At 44.9% G+C, this 19,619-nt stretch overlaps 1 protein-coding gene across 1 annotated transcript in view; it reads left to right on the top strand.

Annotated features, from left to right (window-relative positions):
* Nucleotides 1-6,409: 6,409 nt before the first annotated feature.
* The window catches only part of LOC139391619 (triple functional domain protein-like), a 127,117-nt gene continuing 113,907 nt past the window's right edge, over nucleotides 6,410-19,619 (top strand). Inside the window, exon 1 of the mRNA XM_071138992.1 lies at nucleotides 6,410-6,625. Coding sequence (XP_070995093.1) covers nucleotides 6,556-6,625 — 70 coding nt within the window. The 5' untranslated portion in view covers nucleotides 6,410-6,555. The remainder of the gene's footprint in view (nucleotides 6,626-19,619) is intronic.

The following is a 19,619-nucleotide window of genomic DNA, read 5'->3' as shown; positions in this document are numbered from 1 at the left end:
AAAATTGCCCTCGCTAGAAGCATGTGTTTCAGACATAAGGAAGTGGATGGCTGCAAACTTTCTACATAACTAGGACAAAACAGAGATGCTTGTTCTAGGTCCCAAGAAACAAAGAGATCTTCTGTTGAATCTGACAATTAATCTTAATGGTTGTACAGTCGTCTCAAACAAAACTGTGAAGGACCTCGGCGTTACTCTGGACCCTGATCTCTCTTTTGAAGAACATATCAAGACTGTTTCAAGTTATCTACATAACTTTGCAAAAATCAGAAACTTTCTGTCCAAAAATGATGCATAAAAATTAATCCATGCTTTTGTCACTTCTAGGTTAGACTACTGCAATGCTCTACTTTCCGGCTACCTGGATAAAGCACTAAATAAACTTCAGTTAGTGCTAAATACGGCTGCTAGAATCCTGACTAGAACCAAAAAATTTGATCATATTACTCCAGTGCTAGCCTCCCTACACTGGCTTCCTGTCAAGGCAAGGGCTCATTTCAAGGTTGTACTGCTAACCTACAAAGCATTACATGGGCTTGCTCCTACGTATCTCTCTGATTTGGTCCTGCCGTACATACCTACATGTACGCTACGGTCACAAGACGCAGGCCTCCTAATTGTCCCTAGAATTTCTAAGCAAACAGCTGGAGGCAGGGCTTTCTCCTATAGAGCTCGATTTTTATGGAATGGTCTGCCTACCCATGTGAGAGACGCAAACTCGGTCTCAAGCTTTAAGTCTTTACTGAAGACTCATCTCTTCAGTGGGTCATATGATTGAGTGTAGTCTGGCCCAGGAGTGTGAAGGTGAACTGGAAAGGCTCTGGAGCAACGAACCACCCTTGCTGTCTCTGCCTGGCCGGTTCCCCTCTTTCCACTGGGATTCTCTGCCTCTAACCCTATTACAGGGGCTGAGTCACTGGCTTACTAGGGCTCTTTCATACCGTCCCTAGGAGGGGTGCGTCACTTGAGTGGGTTTAGTCACTGATGCGATCTTCCTGTCTGGGTTGGCGCCCCCCCTTGGGTTGTGCCATGGCGGAGATCTTTGTGGGCTATACTCGACCTTGTCCCAGGAAGGTAAGTTGGTGGTTGAAGATATCCCTCTAGTGATGTGGGGGCGGTGCTTTGGCAAAGTGGGTGGGGTTATATCCTTCCTGTTTGGCCCTGTCCAGGGGTGTCATCGGATGGGGCCACAGTGTCTCCTGACCCCTCCTGTCTCAGCCTCCAGTATTTATGCTGCAGTAGTTTATGTGTCGGGGTGCTAGGGTCAGTTTGTTATATCTGGAGTACTTCTGCTGTCCTATTCGGTGTCCTGTGTGAATTTAAGTATACTCTCTCTAATTCTCTCTTTTATTCTCTCTCTCAGAGGACCTGGGCCCTAGAACCATGCCTCAGGACTACCTGGCATGATGACTCCTTGCTGTCCCCAGTCCACCTGGCTGTGCTGCTGCTCCAGTTTCAACTGTTCTGCCTGTGATTATTATTATTTGACCATGCTGGTCATTTATGAACATTTAAAAATCTTGGCCATGTTCTGTTATAATCTCCACCCGGCACAGCCAGAAGAGGACTGGCCACCCCACATAGCCTGGTTCCTCTCTAGGTTTCTTCCTAGGTTTTGGCCTTTCTAGGGAGTTTTTCCTAGCCACCGTGCTTCTACACCTGCATTGCTTGCTGTTTGGGGTTTTAGGCTGGGTTTCTGTACAGCACTTTGAGATATCAGCTGATGTACAAAGGGCTATATAAATACATTTGATTTGATAGAAATTAAATAAGACTGATTTAAGTTTCCCTGCATTAAAGTCCCCGGCCACTAGAAGTGCCGCCTCTGGGTGAGCGGTTTCCTGTTTGCTTATTTCCTTATACAGCTGACTGAGTGCGGTCTTAGTGCCAGCATCCATCTGTGGTGGTAAATAAACAGCCACAAAAAGTATGGATGAAAACTCTCTTGGCAAATAGTGTGGTCTACAGCTTATCATAAGATACTCTACTGCAGGCGAGCAAAATCTAGAGACTTCCTTAGATTTTGTGCACCAGCTGTTGTTTACAAATATGCACAGACCGCCCTCCCTCGTCTTAGTGTGCTGTTCTATCTAGCCGGTGCAGCGTGTATCCCGCTAGCTGAATATCCATGTCATCATTAAGCCACGATTCTGTGAAACATAAGTTGTTACAGTTTCTGATGTCCTGTTGATAGGATATTCGCGATCGTACCTTATCTAATTTATTGTCCAATGTTTGCACGTTGGCAAGTAAAACTGACAGTAATGGCAGCTTTCCCACTGGCCGTCTGCGGCTCCTTACGAGGCACCCTGCTCTGTGTCCTCTGTACCTGCGTCTCTTTCTCTTGCCAATGACGGGGATGTTGGCCTTGTCGGGTGTCTGAAGTACATCCTGTGCGTCCTGCTTGTTGAAGAAAAAATCTTTGTCTATTCTGAGGTGAGTGATCGCTGTCCTGATATCCAGAAGCTCTCTTTTTTGCCGTAAGATACTGTGGCAGAAACATTATGTACAAAATAAGTTACAAATAACGCAAAAAAAAATCTAATAATAGCACAATTGGTTCGGCGCCCGTACAACTGCTGCCATTTCTTTCTGTGCCATTTTACAATGGCTATCTTCTGTTTACCACCCCTACTTTGTCACAACACAATTGATTGGTTCAAAAACATTAAGAAGGAAAGCAATTCCACAAATTAACAAGGCACACCTGTTAATTGAAATGCATTCCAGGTGACTACATCATGAAGCTGGTTGACTGAATGCCAAAGCTGTCATCAAGGCAAATGACTTAACACTTTTTTGGTTACTACATGATTCCATATGTGTTATTTTATAGTTTTGATGTCTTAACTATTATTCTACAATGTAGAAAATAGTAAAAATAAAGAAAAACCCTTGAATGAGTAGGCGTTCTCAAACTTTTGACCGGTAGTGTGCAGCATAGAAGACTGAAATTTAACAAAATCCTTTGACATAGACACCAGATTTTTTTTGTTAAAAAACATTTAATGTTAATTTATTATGAAATTATGAAAAAGATGTATAATATTCCACCCATGAGGCCACTAGAGTGTGCTTTGGTCATTTGACTGCAGGAAAGGTGTGCTACCTTATATAGTTAACTTGATGCAACACACAACAAACATTTATTTAGCATTTTCTAATCTAAACACTGAGCATTAGCTATAAAGGGGACACATGAATCAGTTCTGAAATTGATCTTGCAAGGAGCATTGTTCAATGTAAACCTTCATTCATCCAAGCCCATTGAACAATACATTGGGTTAGTGCTGAGCGGGGAACCAAAGCCTGTACACCCTGTATCTTTCCAGGACCAGAGCTGTTACAGTGCCTTCAGAAAGTATTTATTTTTCCACATTTTGTTGTTTTACAATGTGGGATTAAAATGGATTTAATTGTAAATTTTTGTCAAAGATCTAAATAAAATATTCTATAATGTCAAAGTGGAAGAAAAATTCGAATATTTTTTTTAAATTCATGAAAATGAAACACTAATATATCTTAATTAAGTATTCAGCTTCTGAGTCAATAACGTAAACTCGTACATCGGCTTAGTCCGTACAATTGCCCTTATTTTAGCGCCCCAAAAACGTAATACTTCCAGATCAACTGTAATGTCAATACCATTGTAAAGCACAATTTCTCCCCTTTCCAACAGAATCAATTACATGACCCCCACGCTGCCCGTTTCTGCATGATTCAAGAAGGCAATGAGCTCTGTCGGGTCCTTTTAAAAATGGCGGGTGGGGAAGCTAAACTAATGCGTGATAGTGAGAAGGACAGATGTTTTGTGGGAAAATTGTTTTTTTTCACTCGATCTGTTCAACTTATCACCTTATTGCCTCTAAAATGTAAATAAAACACTATAAAGAGTTTATATAATGTGTCATTACATACCTTTTTGAAGGTTTGTGTCAAATTTGAATCGGGTTTTTAGGGCGGTGCTAAAGTGATTTTAGAAGTAAACAGCGGCTTTGAGAATGACGATCGCATGCAATGATGATGAAAAAAATAACTAGGTATCCCCCCTTTACCCACGTAACTGTCCATTTCTTGTTTTTAAAGGATGAGAGAAGTGCTACACCTGGTGGAGAGAGATTGTAAGACAGAAATAGTTGCTTTATGCGTGCTGTACGTTACGACATGACACATCAAGATGTTTTTTCAACTTTTCTCCAATACTATAGAGCCATTACCATGTCGATCAACGCTTGAATAGAAACCTAGTTCACACCCCCGATTTTGACGTCAACACAGTCGCTACAGTCACATTAGTTTTCTTTGTAGCCTCGTTTGAATGTTGCGGTTGCGCACATTTGTACAGAATGGGGTGAGTTTACGTTACATCTTAAAATCACCTTTGGCAGCGATTATAGCTCTTTCTGTGTACATCTCTAAGAGCTTTACACACACGGATTATACAATATTTGCACATTATTATTTTTTTAATTATTCCTACTCTGTCAAGTTAGTTGTTGATCATTGTAAGACAACCATTTTCATGTCTTGCCATAGATTTAAGTGAAAACTGTATCTAGGCCACTCAGGAACATTCAATGTTGTCTTGGTAAGCAACTCCAGTGTATATTTGGCCTTGTGTTTGAGGTTATTGTCCTGCTGAAATGTGAATTTGTCTCCCAGTGTCTGTAGGAAAGCAGACTGAACCATGTTTTCCTCTAGGGTTTTGCCTTTGCTTAGCTCTATTCCGTTTCTTTATATCATTAAAAAAAACTTCCCAGGCCTTGCCGATGACAAGCATACCCATAACATGATGCAGCCAACACCATGCACGAAAACATGATATGTGTTGTGTTGGATTTGCCCCAAACATAACACTTTGTACTCAGGAAATAAAGTGAATTTCTTTGCCACATTTTTTGCAGTTTTACTTAATTCAAACAGGATGCATGTTTTGAAATATTTGAATTCTGTACAGGCTTCCTTCTTTTCACTCTGTCTCTTAGGTTAACTACAATGTTGTTGATCCATACTCAGTTATCTCCTATCACAGCCATTCAACTCTAACTGTTTAAAAATCACCATTGGTGAAATCCCTGAACTGTTTCTTTCCTCTCCGGCAACTGAGTTAGGAAGGACGCCTTTAACTTTGTAGTGACTGGGTGTATTGATACACCATCCAAAGTGTAATTAATAACTTCGCCATGCTCAAAGGGATATTCAATGTCTGCTTCTTTTTCCCCCATATACAAGTAGGTGCCCTTCTTTAAGGGGCATTGGAAAACCTCCCTGGTCTGTGTTTTAAATTCACTGCTCGACTGAGGGACCTTACAGATAATTGTATGTGTGGGGTACAGAGATGAGGTAGTCATTCAAAAATAATGTTAAACACTATTATTACACACAGAGTGAGTCCATGCAACTTATTATGTATAAGCAAAATTATACTCCTGAACTTAACAATGCGATTGAATAGTTATTGATTCAAGACATTTCAGCGTTTCATTTTGAAATAATTTGTAAATATATATATATAAACATAATTCCACTTTGACATTATGGGGTATTGTGTGTAGGCCAGTGACACAAAATAACTACATTTAATCAATTTTAAATTCATACTGTAACACAACAAAATGTGGAAAATGTCAAGGGGTGTGAATACTTTCTGAAGGCACTGTATATAGGATGAGCCATAACTATTATGCAGTATGATGTGGGTAAAACAGTATGTAAACATTATTAAAGTAACTAGTGTTCAATGACAATGTACATAGGGCGGCAGTCTCTAAGGTGAAGGGTTGAGTACCAGGTGGTTGGTTACCTGTAGGTAACAGTGACTAAGGTACTGGGCGGGCCGGCTAGTTGTTACTGTTTAACAGTCTGATGGCCTGGAGATAGAATCTCACCCTAAACAAATCCTGCAGAGAGTAGGCTAGTTAAAGTAGACTTGTAGTTGTCTTTATAGGGTCTTCAGTAGGCCTTTCAAATGACAATTGGTTAGGCTACACACTGACCAAATCCGAATTAGTTTATTCTGCAACCTAACATTTGTATTTGAGAGAATCAGATCAACAATCAACACGTGTATTAATTCGTGTCCTAACATGATATCCAAAACACTGTGTATATGCAATATTCATGTTTACCTTGTAGGCCAATCTGCACAGTGCACACTGATTTAAAAAGGCACAAATCGCTGTCATACCCATTAATGATTCACAGACACTGCAGTTGTCACGGGTCAACACGATCGCCCGTCCTCTGTCTGCACGTTTCCGAAGTCTCTCGGAGATTCACCGAACATAGACCCATCCCTTCCCGAATCCCGTGCCCCTCTGCCCCCCCTCCACAACGACTCTCCTTTCGACTCGGAGGAGGAACCCGGCGGCCGCCCAGCTGTGCATTTGTAGCTATTACCCAAGATGGAGGTTTGCTGATGGCAGTAGCATCTAGGAGCGATCTTGCCCGCCCCTGTGTCTTGGCCGACGCTTTCCGAAAGCGAACAGATTTTTTATATTGATAACGTTGGCAGGAATTACCCCACCGCATTGGGAATTTAGTTGGGCCACCATCATGAGCTCTGGGGACGGAGCGGAGGAGACGTCAAAGGACGCGGCCGATATAGCGGCGTTCTTTAAATCTGGTAAGCCCGAAAACGAACACGCCTGGGAGAGCAAAAGAGCCGCTCCTTCAAGTCGAGATGGAGGGACATTGTTCCCGATTGAGCACTGTATTTTCGGGATCGGCGCGTTGGTGGGGTGGGGGGAGGTTTTCAACTAAACATTCTCCCAGGTGTTGTTGCTCATTTGTATAAGCAATAATGGATCGGAACAACAGTGGCTGTTATGCAGAATTAATGGTGTGAGAGATGTCGTGCATTTGTTACACACTCATTATAATGTAACTAACTATGTCATCCAGGTAGGAGAACTCGCGACTCCGGTAGCAGCCCCACTCCCCACAGTCGACAGACACATGCCAACTCACGTTTGATTAGCTTTATAACCGACTGCACGCCGAAATTAGCTAACTAACCATCGTGCTTACGTTTGGCGTATGCAAAGAAAACAAATTGAATACATAGCTAAGATATTTACTACAATTTACCTATATAAAAATAGCTAAATCACAACGACAGGTGCGCGAGCGATCAAGCTAGCTAGCCAGCTAATTAGATAGCCAATGGAATGGACTGGGACATCAGAAAGCTCACTGTCGGATTGCTAGCTAATGTTAGATAGATTTCATGGAAACAGCTCAACGCTAGAGTTGATTGTTAAGTAAAACATGTAACGTACTAATCGTTTCCGTGCTGTTAAAATAGGACACAATCCGAGCGTGCTAGCTATGTAAACAATACCGTGGCGTGGCATGCATTCTTGCTCTCTGGACTGTGGCTAGGTCAGCTAGCTAGATGGCTAGCTGTAAGGTTCCCCTATGGCCCTAAGGCATATGATGCATGCACTTTATTGTCATTTACTTTACGATGCATAAATCAGTTCAGATGAGACTATTTTCTAAATTAGTAACGTTAGTGACTGCACAATGTGTGAATGCAAAAGATGATCATAGCAATTTTCTCGGCTAACGTTAGTCATGCTAGCTAGCTGGCTGAGCGATGTGCAATCAATTTTTCTGGGCCTATTCTGATTCAGTATATGTATAACACTACTATCTCGTTAACTCGTACGTGGATATGGAGGCTCCCAGTCTGACATTCTTTCATTTCTATTCCATTATCCCATTTCTTAATTCGAGACTTCAGTCGATGATTTCTGTGCCTTGATTAAATGAGCTAATTTTGACTCAAGGTTATCATCAGATGTAGGTAGCAATGTTTTATTCCTAGTATGATTTTGATACAACAGTCATATGCTGAAAATGTAAATGGGACTTAGTTCTTATCATTATAGCTGGATAGTTTTGTGGATAGGGTTCAATCTATTGGTGGTGCATAGGTGCTAAACCCCCATTGTCAAATCAATTAATTAGACCAATCAAATGGTGGCAATTGGGTTGATTGGAGGGTGACATTAACCCTGTGTGTGTGTTTGACGGCTTCACTGGTCAGTCTCAACCTCATTGAAGGAGAAGATGAGAGGAAGCAACTGTAGACTGATGAGAGGAAGCAACTGTAGACTGTTGAGACGCAGCCTTTGACTCCACTCTGGCTGTATCTATTGATAATAACCCACATGAGAAGTGCTGTATGTGCATTATGACTGCAGTTAGTTCTTCTGTGATGATGGCTCCAGTCATCTTGCTCTGAGTGAAACCTCTTAAACACTCAAATTCAAATCTCTACCTCGAAGCCAGTTCCATTGCTTTTATCATTCTTCCCTTCTAATAGGGACTTATTTATACATGAGAAAACCAGGAGTAGTCCGGACCTCATAGGGTAAGATTGGATTGCCCTTGTAGTAGACAGTCCCAGTCTACAACCACATCCCATTTAAACCACTAGACTAACCCTTAACCAATATCCAAACATTTACCCAAACCCTTCCTCCTATTTTTTTCTCAGTTGTAGTAACTTCCTTATTGGTTATAATGTTCATTTGGGATCATGTTCCTTTGGCTTTTCCTCTGTCCCATGTGTTTTGGCTCTCTCCAGTAGAAGTTACCTGTAGGCAAAGATCTAAGATCAGCCTACCTTCCCTAAAGCTTTCCCCAACTTTTAGAGGACAAAACTCTAAACCGACCTTATATCAGTCTCTGGTTTCATCCTTTGTAGCTGGATTGTTCTGGGTTATTATTATGGGGTGTCATTGCAGTGTTTTGACACCCTTGTGAGAATGCTTGGTAACCAGCAGAGCTGTGCCCTGTTATCACTGCAGGCAACAAAGCTCTGATTGACAGCTGAGCTCAGGTTGAGTTGTGCGTCTGTGTTTGTTTGTGTGTGTGCGTCTCTGTAGGTATGTTTGTGTGCATGCACATTGGAGCTGGAGTAGACTCAAGCCATCTCACTCTACAGTCCTCTCTGCAATCATCTCTGTAATCAAAAAGCTCTCAGTCTCACTGCAGAATTAGGCATTCTCCAAACATCACATTTCAATTTCAGAATGTTTTTGTTGCTTCTGCTGCTCTATCGTTCCCTTTCTCCAAACATGAAATTGAAGTTAAGTGTTAAGTTTACATGCATTCTGAATAAGGTTTGGGATTATCATAAAATAAAAAATACACCAATCCAGAATCATGGGATTACGCCCATCTGGCACCCCAGTCCACCCCATCTGGCACCCCAGTCCACCCCATCTGGCACCCCAGTCCACCCCATCTGGCACCCCAGTCCACCCCATCTGGCACACCAGTCCACCCCATCTGGCACCCCAGTCCACCCCATCTGGCACCCCAGTCCACCCCATCTGGCACCCCAGTCCACCCCATCTGGCACCCCAGTCCACCCCATCTGGCACCCCAGTCCACCCCATCTGGCACCCCAGTCCACCCCATCTGGCACCCCAGTCCACCCCATCTGGCACCCCAGTCCACCCCATCTGGCACCCCAGTCCACCCCATCTGGCACCCCAGTCCACCCCATCTGGCACCCCAGTCCACCCCATCTGGCACACCAGTCCACCCCATCTGGCACCCCAGTCCACCCCATCTGGCACCCCAGTCCATCCCATCTGGCACCCCAGTCCATCCCATCTGGCACCCCAGTCCATCCCATCTGGCACCCCAGTCCACCCCATCTGGCACCCCAGTCCATCCCATCTGGCACACCAGTCCACCCCATCTGGCACACCAGTCCACCCCAGTCCACCCCATCTGGCACCCCAGTCCACCCCATCTGGCACACCAGTCCACCCCAGTCCACCCCATCTGGCACCCCAGTCCACACCAGTCCACCCCATCTGGCACACCCCACCCCAGTCCACCCCATCTGGCACACCAGTCCACCCCAGTCCACCCCCTCTGGCACCCCAGTCCACCCCCTCTGGCACCCCAGTCCACCCCATCTGGCACCCCAGTCCACACCAGTCCACCCCATCTGGCACACCAGTCCACCCCAGTCCACGCCATTGCAAAACCCAAGGCTACTTGATGGTAATGGAACTCACTATTGCTCCCCAGTGGCCAGTTTTGAAGGCATTTCCCAACGTCCTAAGGACATGGATAGATAGACCAGGCCCCTAGTGTCCGGTCTGAAGTGTGAAGTCACAAGCACTGCTGGTCGGCTACTGCGTCGCAACCTACCGGTGCCAAAAGCTCTGGTCTGCCCTAGAAAGCCTATGTAAATTGCGATCGCCAGAAACGGTCTCCCCAAAAAATGTTGACGTCCATTTTGGACTCTAAAATGAGTTTCTAAGGATCCTGTTCGATCCCCATGGTGAACTATTTTAAAGTTGGCTACAAATCGAGATCTAGAATTAAATAGTGATCCATTCTTACAACTACATTTGTTGTCACACAGGACCACGTGCTGACACAGACCAATCACGGGCCGGGTATCTGAGTTAATAATAATAATAATAGGCATAGACTCAAGCTTTCTCCCTCCACGATCAACGTTGCTGTATACTATAGGCTAGACTATATTGTTAGTTTGAGGGTTTATACTCCATTGTTTTCCCTCTCACTTTCCCCTGTATAACACCTCCTAGCCATGTTAGAACACGTACAGATTTAGCACCTACCTGCCTAGCCATATTTTCCTCCTTCTCGGTTTGTCTCGTTCTCTCATTCTGTCTCTCTTGTTGTCTTACTCTTGTTCTGTCGCTCATTTCTGTCTGAACCCCTCCCTTACTTTCACTCTCTCTCATTCTCTTATCGCCCCTCTCTTCCTTTCACTCTCTCTTTTATCGCCCCTCTCTTCCTTTCACTCTCTCATTCTCTCTTTTATCGCCCCTCTCTTCCTTTCACTCTCTCTTTTATCGCCCCTCTCTTCCTTTCACTCTCTCATTCTCTCTTTTATCACCTCTCTCTTCCTTTCACTCTCATTCTCTCTTTTATCGCCCCTCTTCCTTTCTTTCTCTCTCATTCTCTCTTTTATCGCCCCTCTCTTCCTTTCTTTCTCTCTCATTCTCTCTTTTATCGCCCCTCTCTTCCTTTCACTCTCTCTTTTATCGCCCCTCTCTTCCTTTCACTCTCTCTTCCTTTCACTCTCTCTCATTCTCTCTCTTATCGCCCCTCTCTTCTTTTCACTCTCTCTCATTCTCTCTTTTATCGCCCCTCTCTTCCTTTCACTCTCTCTCATTCTCTCTTTTATCGCCCCTCTCATCCTTTCTCTCTCTCATTCTCTCTTTTATCACCTCTCTCTTCCTTTCTCTCTCTCATTCTCTCTTTTATCACCCCTCTCCTCTCTTCCTTTCTCTCTCTCATTCTCTCTTTTATCACCTCTCTCTTCCTTTCACTCTCTCTCATTCTCTCTTATCGCCCCTCTCTTCTTTTCACTCTCTCACTCTCTCTTTTTTCGCCTCTCTTCCTTTCTCTCTCTCTCATTCTCTCTTTTAATCGCCTCTCTCTTCCTTTCACTCTCTCTCATTATCTTTTATCGCCTCTCTCTTCCTTTCACTCTCTCATTCTCTTTTATCACCTCTCTCTTCCTTTCACTCTCTCTCATTCTCTCTTTTATCGCATCTCTCTTCCTTTCACTCTCTCTCATTCTCTATTTTATCGCCCCTCTCTTCCTTTCACTCTCATTCTCTTTTATCACCCCTCACTTCCTTTCACTCTCTCTCATTCTCTCTTTTATCGCCCCTCTCTTCCTTTCACTCTCTCTCATTCTCTTATCACCTCCCTCTTCCTTTCACTCTCTCTCATTCTCTCTTATCGCCTCTCTCTTCCTTTCACTCTCTCTCATTCTCTTATCACCTCCCTCTTCCTTTCACTCTCTCTCATTCTCTCTTTTATCGCCTCTCTCTTCCTTTCACTCTCTCTTCCTTTCACTCTCTCTCATTTTCTCTCTTATCGCCCCTCTCTTCCTTTCACTCTCTCTCATTCTCTCTCTTATCGCCCCTCTCTTCCTTTCACTCTCTCTCATTCTCTCTCTTATCGCCCCTCTTCCTTTCACTCTCTCTCATTCTCTCTTTTATCGCCCCTCTCTTCCTTTCACTCTCTCTTTTATCGCCCCTCTCTTCCTTTCACTCTCTCTTTTATCGCCCCTCTCTTCCTTTCACTCTCTCTCATTCTCTCTCTTATCACCCCTCTCTTCCTTTCACTCTCTCTCATTCTCTCTTTTATCGTCTCTCTCTTCCTTTCACTCTCTCACTCTCTCTTTTATCGCCCCTCTCTTCCTTTCACTCTCTCTCATTCTCTCTTTTATCACCTCTCTCTTCCTTTCACTCTCTTTCTCTCTCATTCTCTCTTTTATCGCCCCTCTCTTCCTTTCTTTCTCTCTCATTCTCTCTTTTATCGCCCCTCTCTTCCTTTCACTCTCTCTTTTATCGCCCCTCTCTTCCTTTCACTCTCTCTTTTATCGCCCCTCTCTTCCTTTCACTCTCTCTCATTCTCTCTCTTATCGCCCCTCTCTTCTTTTCACTCTCTCTCATTCTCTCTTTTATCGCCCCTCTCTTCCTTTCACTCTCTCTCATTCTCTCTTTTATCGCCCCTCTCATCCTTTCTCTCTCTCATTCTCTCTTTTATCACCTCTCTCTTCCTTTCTCTCTCTCATTCTCTCTTATCACCCCTCTCCTCTCTTCCTTTCTCTCTCTCATTCTCTCTTTTATCACCTCTCTCTTCCTTTCACTCTCTCTCATTCTCTCTTATCGCCCCTCTCTTCTTTTCACTCTCTCATTCTCTCTTTTTTCGCCTCTCTCTTCCTTTCTCTCTCTCTCATTCTCTCTTTTAATCGCCTCTCTCTTCCTTTCACTCTCTCTCATTCTCTTTTATCGCCTCTCTCTTCCTTTCACTCTCTCATTCTCTTTTATCACCTCTCTCTTCCTTTCACTCTCTCTCATTCTCTCTTTTATCGCATCTCTCTTCCTTTCACTCTCTCTCATTCTCTATTTTATCGCCCCTCTCTTCCTTTCACTCTCATTCTCTTTTATCACCCCTCACTTCCTTTCACTCTCTCTCATTCTCTCTTTTATCGCCCCTCTCTTCCTTTCACTCTCTCTCATTCTCTTATCACCTCCCTCTTCCTTTCACTCTCTCTCATTCTCTCTTATCGCCTCTCTCTTCCTTTCACTCTCTCTCATTCTCTTATCACCTCCCTCTTCCTTTCACTCTTTCTCATTCTCTCTTTTATCGCCTCTCTCTTCCTTTCACTCTCTCTTCCTTTCACTCTCTCTCATTTTCTCTCTTATCGCCCCTCTCTTCCTTTCACTCTCTCTCATTCTCTCTCTTATCGCCCCTCTCTTCCTTTCACTCTCTCTCATTCTCTCTCTTATCGCCCCTCTTCCTTTCACTCTCTCTCATTCTCTCTCTTATCACCCCTCTCTTCCTTTCACTCTCTCTCATTCTCTCTTTTATCGTCTCTCTCTTCCTTTCACTCTCTCATTCTCTCTTTTATCGCCCCTCTCTTCCTTTCACTCTCTCTCATTCTCTCTTTTATCACCTCTCTCTTCCTTTCACTCTCTTTCTCTCTCATTCTCTCTTTTATCGCCCCTCTCTTCCTTTCACTCTCTCTTTCTCTTTTATCGCCCCTCTCTTCCTTTCACTCTCTCTTTTATCGCCCCTCTCTTCCTTTCACTCTCTCTCATTCTCTCTCTTATCGCCCCTCTCTTCTTTTCACTCTCTCTCATTCTCTCTTTTATCGCCCCTCTCATCCTTTCTCTCTCTCATTCTCTCTTTTATCACCTCTCTCTTCCTTTCTCTCTCTCATTCTCTCTTTTATCACCCCTCTCCTCTCTTCCTTTCTCTCTCTCATTCTCTCTTTTATCACCTCTCTCTTCCTTTCACTCTCTCTCATTCTCTCTTATCGCCCCTCTCTTCTTTTCACTCTCTCATTCTCTCTTTTTTCGCCTCTCTCTTCCTTTCTCTCTCTCTCATTCTCTCTTTTAATCGCCTCTCTCTTCCTTTCACTCTCTCTCATTCTCTTTTATCGCCTCTCTCTTCCTTTCACTCTCTCATTCTCTTTTATCACCTCTCTCTTCCTTTCACTCTCTCTCATTCTCTCTTTTATCGCATCTCTCTTCCTTTCACTCTCTCTCATTCTCTTATCACCTCCCTCTTCCTTTCACTCTCTCTCATTCTCTCTTATCGCCTCTCTCTTCCTTTCACTCTCTCTCATTCTCTTATCACCTCCCTCTTCCTTTCACTCTCTCTCATTCTCTCTTCTCTTCTCTTTTATCGCCTCTCTCTTCCTTTCACTCTCTCTCATTCTCTTATCACCTCCCTCTTCCTTTCACTCTCTCTCATTCTCTTATCACCTCCCTCTTCCTTTCACTCTCTCTCATTCTCTCTTATCGCCTCTCTCTTCCTTTCACTCTCTCTCATTCTCTTATCACCTCCCTCTTCCTTTCACTCTCTCTCATTCTCTCTCTTATCGCCCCTCTTCCTTTCACTCTCTCTCATTCTCTCTCTTATCACCCCTCTCTTCCTTTCACTCTCTCATTCTCTCTTTTATCGCCCCTCTTATCCTCTCTCTCTCTCATTCTCTCTTTTATCGCCCCTCTCTTCCTTTCACTCTCTCTCATTCTCTTATCACCTCTCTCTTCCTTTCACTCTCTCTCATTCTCTCTTATCGCCTCTCTCTTCCTTTCACTCTCTCTCATTCTCTTATCACCTCTCTCTTCCTTTCACTCTCTCTCATTCTCTCTTTTATCGCCCCTCTCTTCCTTTCACTCTCTCTCATTCTCTCTTTTATCGCCTCTCTCTTCCTTTCACTCTCTCTTCCTTTCACTCTCTCTCATTCTCTCTCTTATCGCCCCTCTCTTCCTTTCACTCTCTCTCATTCTCTCTCTTATCGCCCCTCTCTTCCTTTCACTCTCTCTCATTCTCTCTCTTATCGCCCCTCTCTTCCTTTCACTCTCTCTCATTCTCTCTCTTATCGCCCCTCTCTTCCTTTCACTCTCTCTCATTCTCTCTCTTATCGCCCCTCTCTTCCTTTCACTCTCTCATTTTCTCTCTTATCGCCCCTCTCTTCCTTTCACTCTCTCTCATTCTCTCTCTTATCGCCCCTCTCTTCCTTTCACTCTCTCTCATTCTCTCTTTTATCGTCCCTCTCTTCCTTTCACTCTCTCATTCTCTCTTATCGTCCCTCTTCCTTTCACTCTCTCATTCTCTCTTATCGCCCCTCTCTTCTTTTCACTCTCTCATTCTCTCTTTTATTGTCCCTCTCTTCCTTTCCTTTGTTACAGACATTGTGAGGATCCAGACTTCTGTGTAAAAAAAATGCAACCGTCCCAGACGTTTGTTTGTGATCGTTGTACAAGAATGTGTGAAGGAAAATAGTTACTGTTGATCTGTGAATAAATGAGCTCAGCACACCTTTAAACACTGAGCCAAATGAGCAAAGCTGCAACCAGGACTATGAGATGTCTCATAACTACATAACTAGGCCTTTCCATGGCTATGCCTATAACACGATAATACGGTTAACTACAGTTGTATAATTCACCAATTACCGCATTTAGCCCATAACACGACTGTAATAAGGTCCTGACATGATTATAACTTAACTATCCTTTCACTCTCTCTGCCTTTCTCTCTCGTTCTCTCCCTCTTTTCTGTCTTTCCCTTTTCTCTCGCTTTCTGTCTCTTCCCCATCTCCCTCTTTCCAGCGTGAGAGACTGAGCCAGAGCTCACATTCTCCCCAAGCCCACACCAATTAACAATCACGCCAGAGAAGTTAGTGAACGAGAAAGAAAGAGTGAAAGTGGGACGACCTCCTTTTGAACACATGGAGGGGCGAGAGAAAGAAGGTCTGTGTGTGTGTGTGTGTGTGTGTGGTACCAGTGTGTGTGTGTGTGTGTGGTACCAGTGTGTGTGTGCAATGCTAGTTTAGCACAGTGGTTCCCAACCAGGGGTACTAGGACCCCTCGGGGTACTTGGCCTATCCACAGGGGTACTTGAGACGACCAATGAGACCATAGGCTTACTGCTAGAATGCACATGAGGGGTACTTCAGGGGTACTTCAGCAACGTTCAGTTGGTGGTACAATATGAATGATGCTACACAAAAATCGAATGGAATGTATTGGTTGCTTGATTGATAGATTGATGAACAGAGGACTTGAAATACAATGACACCTGCCTGCATGTTAATATCCTCAGAGGAGCCAGACCTGCTTCTGTAGATCATATTGTCTCTTCTTAATCAGGACTGTACACACCCAGTATACACACAGGACTGTACACACCCAGTATACGCACAGGACTGTACACACCCAGTACATGCACAGGACTGTACACACCCAGTACATGCACAGGACTGTACACACCCAGTATACGCACAGGACTGTACACACCCAGTATACGCACAGGACTGTACACACCCAGTACACGCACAGGACTGTACACACCCAGTATACGCACAGGACTGTACACGCCCAGTATACGCACAGGACTGTACACGCCCAGTATACGCACAGGACTGTACACGCCCAGTACACGCACAGGACTGTACATGCCCAGTACACGCACAGGACTGTACACGCCCAGTACACGCACAGGACTGTACACGCCCAGTACACGCACAGGACTGTACACGCCCAGTACACGCACAGGACTGTACACGCCCAGTACACGCACAGGACTGTACACGCCCAGTACACGCACAGGACTGTACACGCCCAGTACACGCACAGGACTGTACACGCCCAGTACACGCACAGGACTGTACACGCCCAGTACACGCACAGGACTGTACACGCCCAGTACACGCACAGGACTGTACACGCCCAGTACACGCACAGGACTGTACACGCCCAGTACACGCACAGGACTGTACACGCCCAGTACACGCACAGGACTGTACACGCCCAGTACACGCACAGGACTGTACACGCACAGGACTGTACACGCACAGGACTGTACACGCACAGGACTGTACACGCCCAGTATACGCACAGGACTGTACACGCCCAGTACACGCACAGGACTGTACACGCCCAGTACACGCACAGGACTGTACACGCCCAGTACACGCACAGGACTGTACACGCCCAGTACACGCACAGGACTGTACACGCCCAGTACACGCACAGGACTGTACACGCCCAGTACACTCACAGGACTGTACACGCCCAGTACACTCACAGGACTGTACACGCCCAGTATACTCACAGGACTGTACACGCCCAGTATACTCACAGGACTGTACACGCCCAGTATACTCACGGGACTGTACACGCCCAGTATACTCACAGGACTGTACACGCCCAGTATACTCACAGGACTGTACACGCCCAGTATACTCACAGGACTGTACACGCCCAGTATACTCACAGGACTGTACACGCCCAGTATACAGACAGGACTGTACACGCTCAGTATACAGACAGGACTGTACACGCCCAGTATACAGACAGGACTGTACACGCCCAGTATACAGACAGGACTGTACACGCTCAGTATAGCTACAGGACTGTACACACTCAGTATACCTACAGGACTGTACACACCCAGTATACAGACAGGACTGTACTCTCTCACACCTTATCAGCTGACCTGTGTACTTATCTGGGTCCTGGGTGGTGACGCCATTGTGGGTGTTAATGTCTGTAAGCGAGGTCCATAACATAAAAATAGAATGAATAGAACTGGCTTGGAACCTCTAATCCTGGCCATTTGTATTGTGAATTTATGTGTACACTCACAATGGCTGCCTGGTTTTGTGATGCTATCATTTCCATGGTAAAGTAGCATCTTCATTCAAATGACAACTGATGTGGCTGATGCAATGGAATGTGCTTGTTTGTAATGTCAGTTGAGTTGATTCAAAAAAACTCACAGCACCGATTGATGGGTACACTTCCTGCTTAGACTTCCTGCTTTGCCTCTATGGGAACACTTGCTATGGATAAACCTACCAGTCCACCCATTATGCCATCATTGACTTGAATTGGGACGCCCGTTCTATTCATTCTATTTCTATGGTCCGTATAGCTGCAGAGGGTAACGTGCAGTGCAGGTATGGGACCGACATCAGTGATACCATGGGAGAAGACTCACGCTACACACACACAGTCCGTGTTCTGTGGAAGTGCATGTGTGTGTCCTCTTTGATATCAGCGCTGTGATAAAAACAGGAAACATCTCTCTTTATTACTTTGACGTTCTCTCTCTCTCGCTGCCTCAGAGGGTAGAACTGACAACCAATATCATACATCCCTCTTCTGTGTGTGTTTGTGAATGGAAGCGAGCATTCGTTTGATTTACGCGTGTGTGTGTGTGTGTGTGTGTTAAATATAACCGTGGGGCAACTAAAGGCTGTAATCCCAGGGAATGGTTGGATTAGAGGACAGGTCAGTATCTAATCTAATGAACTCTCACTTAAATGCACTTAACACTGTTAGAGCTAACACACACACACACACACACACACGTAAATCATTCTAATGCTGTTAGTCAGGACATGATAGCACAGCACAGGGGTACACAGTAAACACACTAGTGCCCTCTCTCACTTCAGTCGTATCTCTTTTCCCTCCCTCTCTTCATCAGTCGTATCTCTTTTCCCTCCCTCTCTTCTCCAGTCGTATCTCTCTACCCTCCCTCTCTTCTCCAGTCGTATCTCTTTTCCCTCCCTCTCTTCTCCAGTCGTATCTCTCTACCCTCCCTCTCTTCTCCAGTCGTATCTCTTTTCCCTCCCTCTCTTCTCCAGTCGTATCTCTCTACCCTCCCTCTCTTCTCCAGTCGTATCTCTCTACCCTCCCTCTCTTCTCCAGTCGTATCTCTCTACCCTCCCTCTCTTCTCCAGTCGTATCTCTCTACCCTCCCTCTCTTCTCCAGTCGTATCTCTCTACCCTCCCTCTCTTCTCCAGTCGTATCTCTCTACCCTCCCTCTCTTCTCCAGTCGTATCTCTCTACCCTCCCTCTCTTCTCCAGTCGTATCTCTCTACCCTCCCTCTCTTCTCCAGTCGTATCTCTCTACCCTCCCTCTCTTCTCCAGTCGTATCTCTCTACCCACCCTCTCTTCTCCAGTCGTATCTCTCTACCCACCCTCTCTTCTCCAGTCGTATCTCTCTACCCTCCCTCTCTTCTCCAGTCGTATCTCTTTACCCTCCCTCTCTTCTCCAGTCGTATCTCTTTACCCTCCCTCTCTTCTCCAGTCGTATCTCTTTAACCTCCCTCTCTTCTCCAGTCGTATCTCTTTAACCTCCCTCTCTTCTCCAGTCGTATCTCTCTACCCTCACTCTCTTCTCCAGTCGTATCTCTCTACCCTCCCTCTCATACCCTCTCTATTTCTCTCTTCTGTCTGTGTAGGCTACCTGAAGACTAGGGTACTGAATATAGGTCACCAAACCCTTAGCAGGCAGAATAAGAGCATAACAGAAGTGTGTGTGTGAGTGAAGAGGAGCAGTGACTGTGGAGTGAACTCCCCTGTGCTAACACATGATGTCTCAGTGTCAGATTGGTTTACCCCTAACCTCTCAACACACACACACACACACACACACACTGTGTGCGCTGGCCACTGTACTGTCTGAACTCCGGCGTCATCTCTTAATCCTGTAAACCTCTGTATTCTGATTTCTATTTATGATGGATTAAATTAAATTCATCCCACTAATTTAAAAAAAATCTGA

This window comes from Oncorhynchus clarkii, chromosome 32, assembly GCF_045791955.1.
Source record: "Oncorhynchus clarkii lewisi isolate Uvic-CL-2024 chromosome 32, UVic_Ocla_1.0, whole genome shotgun sequence".
NCBI lineage: Eukaryota > Metazoa > Chordata > Actinopteri > Salmoniformes > Salmonidae > Oncorhynchus > Oncorhynchus clarkii.
This window is presented reverse-complemented; position numbering and strand designations above follow the sequence as displayed.